Consider the following 3199-nt stretch of genomic DNA (forward strand, 5'->3'; position numbering starts at 1 on the left):
GAAGTCTTGCCGAGGCACTTCAAGTAAGAATCTGGTGGACATCTTTTTTAAGAGACTGACAAATAATTTAACTGCTCTATAGAAGATGATAAGCTCTACAATTTTGTGTATTTTGATCTTTACTGATACCTAACAGCTGCAGGAAATTACAGCTGTGCTGTACCTGCTGTAGGCTTATTCCTTTTCTATGCTGTTATTAACTTGTTTTGCTTTTTGAACTTGCAGCATCTCCTACTCCAGCCACCAAAATGGAAGAAAATGCCAACACCAGCTTCGAAGAAGACTTTGAAGGACAGGCAACACACACAGGCAAGGAAACTATCTGCATTTTGGCTTTTTTTTTTTTTTTTTCTAAAAATTAGCTAAACTGTCCCTGTTCACTGGGAAAGCTCAGAATTCAAGTAGATGCAATTGGTTTGCCAATTAAAAAATTATTTATTTTTCAAAAATTTCAACTGTCCTGTATTCTTAGTTTTACTGTAAGTCCTTACGAATGTTAGGCTATACACTGTCTATAGAGAAATGCAAATATACTTCTACACAACACTAGCTTTGACCAACATGCCAGTTTCAACAGGTTTCAACAACCCCATCTCCATTAACTACTCATGCAGTTCACCAAAACCCTTTTACAGAATCTTGGTAGGAACCAGACCACTAAAGTGATCCAGGTTAGAAAAAAAACACTCTCTTTTGGAGGCTAACATAACACATTGGTCCCAAAACTTTGGTTTTCAACACTCCTGGAGAGCATTCTGGAAAGAAGAGGGGCAGACAGATAAACTGTGAAACAGAATGACAAGCCAGTAAAGACGGAGACTTCTTAAGACAGCTTTTTGTTACAGCCAGTTTCTCATCTTACTTCCTATGTCTCAGGGCCCAAAGGCGTGATTAATGACTGGAGGAAGTTTAAATTAGAAAGTGAAGATCGAGACTCCTTATCCTTAAGCAAGAAAGAAATTCTTAGACAAATGTCTTCACCACACAGATCTTTCAGTAAAGATGACAAAGACACCAGAGAGAGATTCTGCCGTAAGGTAAGACAAGGAAAGAAAAACAAATTAATTTTGATTCTATATAAGACATACTGGTTGAAAATCCTGAATTTGCCAGACTCAGTTCCTTTGCAACTTAGCAGAGCTCACATAACATATATAGACAGAATAAATGCACGTGCAACCATCTACATATTCCTTTCTCAAGCAAAGTCTAACTTCAGTAAAATAAGCAGTACGTTTCACAACAACATATCATGCAACACAGAGTTTGACCTTTCTTTCTCCGTTCCTTGCCTTCATTCTCTATCCCTGCTTAAGGCAATGGAAATTTTTTTAACGTGTTCAAAAACCTACTGGTCAGACTAGAGCTCTGAGCCTGAATGTTACTCATCACTATTTACCAGTTCTGGAAGGGGTAACAAACACCCCAAAAAACATAGGAATTAAACTTTGACTCCATTATAGTCACTGGCAAAATTCCCACCAACCCTGGAAGTTTTTGCCAAATATGTAACAGTCTTCAATACCATCAAGTTAACATGCAAATGTTGAGACAACATCTTCACCTATCTCTTGAAGAGACCTTCCAGAGTCATTGTGGTAAGTGACTGCCTTTGGCTAAGTTTTCAATGTGATGCTCTTTAGACAACAACTTAGTCTCTTCCTGTTTTAGCACCAACAGATTACTACTTGTTAATGTAAAATTCTCAAAATATTCACAGATGAGTATGCAGGAGTATGAATTAATTCATGATGAGCAAGAAGATGAAAGTTGCCTACAAAAATACCGCAAACGCTGCATGCAGGATATGCACCAGCGGCTGAGTTTTGGGCCAAAATATGGTTATCTGTGTGAGCTGCAGAACGGCGAACAGTTCCTGGAAGCCATTGAGAAAGAACGTAAAACCACTACAGTCATCGTCCACATTTACGAAGATGGCATCAAGGGCTGTGATGCTCTCAACAACAGCTTGATCTGCCTGGCAGCTGAGTATGCTACCGTGAAGTTCTGCAAGATCAAGGCCTCCAACACAGGGGCCGGAGACCGCTTCTCAAATGAAGTGCTTCCCACTCTACTTGTCTATAAGGGTGGGGAACTTCTGAGCAATTTCATTAGCATTTCTGAACAATTCAATGAGGAGTTTTTTGCTGTGGATGTGGAATCTTTCCTAAATGAGTATGGGCTGCTACCTGAAAGGGAGCTTCCAGCACTGGGAAATGGCAACACAGATGAGCAAGAAGTTGAGTAATTAGAGAACCATAGTCCTGTCTACCTCTCCTTTTCAGTGTGTTGTGTATCAGCCTCAGTAACACCCACCTTATTTAGAGAAGGCTCTCTTCACTAATTTATTTTTAAGATACACATAGGTATAAAAAAATGCTTAACCGTTAGGATGTGAATTTTACTTAAAACACATACAACTGGTAGTCCTGTACATAATTATTTCTACTCCAGCCACAAGTAATAGGAAGAACAGGAGACAACAGTGGTGATCTCTAAGAAACTAAGGGGAAATAAAAATTAGAAAAAAAAATTAGTGAGGGCCCATGCCTGTCTCCAGAAAGCACAACAATTTCATTTCAACAGGAAAAGGACTGATCCATCCCTCTGCATATACAAAAAAAATGTCTCTGTGCTTTGGAACTACTGCAAGCCCTGCCTCGTCAGATTCACTTCTGCCAATTTTGATAGGAACAAGATCTTATCCAGCAGTTTTAAGGACAAACATATAGCCCGAAGTCCTTGCACTCCTAAATGGCTTAGGTATCTAGGACATTATTTTACTCTTCTGCATTTAACTTTCAATATTGATGAAGATACAGAAGTTAGCTCAGCAATTCTGTAAGTTTGTCATCCAAACAGCTAACACAGACCCATTATCAGTCAATTTCAGTTCATTGTTCATCCATATTTTGAACAGTAATGTTTAAGATGTCTGTGAGTTACTGAAAAAGTATATTGTGCTATGTAATAACTCTGAATAAAGCTTATCAGCTCCCAAAACCTGCCCTTGGAAGTGTGAAATGTATTGGTAGCACATAACCTTAACCTTAACACGTGAAATGTTAGTAAGCACTCATTAAACGGTTATTAAACTCAAAGTTTTCAGTTTTGCTAAATGGAAGCTGCTGACAACTACAATTTAACAACCTGTTTGAGAGGAAGACATAGGGTAAAATCACTATAAACCTTCCTTTCT

At 38.5% G+C, this 3199-nt stretch overlaps 1 protein-coding gene across 1 annotated transcript; it reads left to right on the top strand.

The window, feature by feature from the left end:
* Positions 1 to 248: 248 nt before the first annotated feature.
* On the top strand, positions 249 to 2248 carry PDC (phosducin; the record flags this gene model as incomplete). Its single annotated transcript, XM_080623419.1, has 3 exons — positions 249 to 309; positions 877 to 1037; positions 1721 to 2248. 3 exons carry the CDS (start codon positions 249 to 251, stop codon positions 2246 to 2248), a joined length of 750 nt encoding a protein of 249 aa, XP_080479545.1.
* Between the last annotated feature and the right edge of the window lie 951 nt (positions 2249 to 3199).

This window comes from Psittacula echo (assembly GCF_963264785.1).
Source record: "Psittacula echo genome assembly, chromosome: 7".
In the NCBI taxonomy this organism is placed as follows: domain Eukaryota; kingdom Metazoa; phylum Chordata; class Aves; order Psittaciformes; family Psittacidae; genus Psittacula; species Psittacula echo.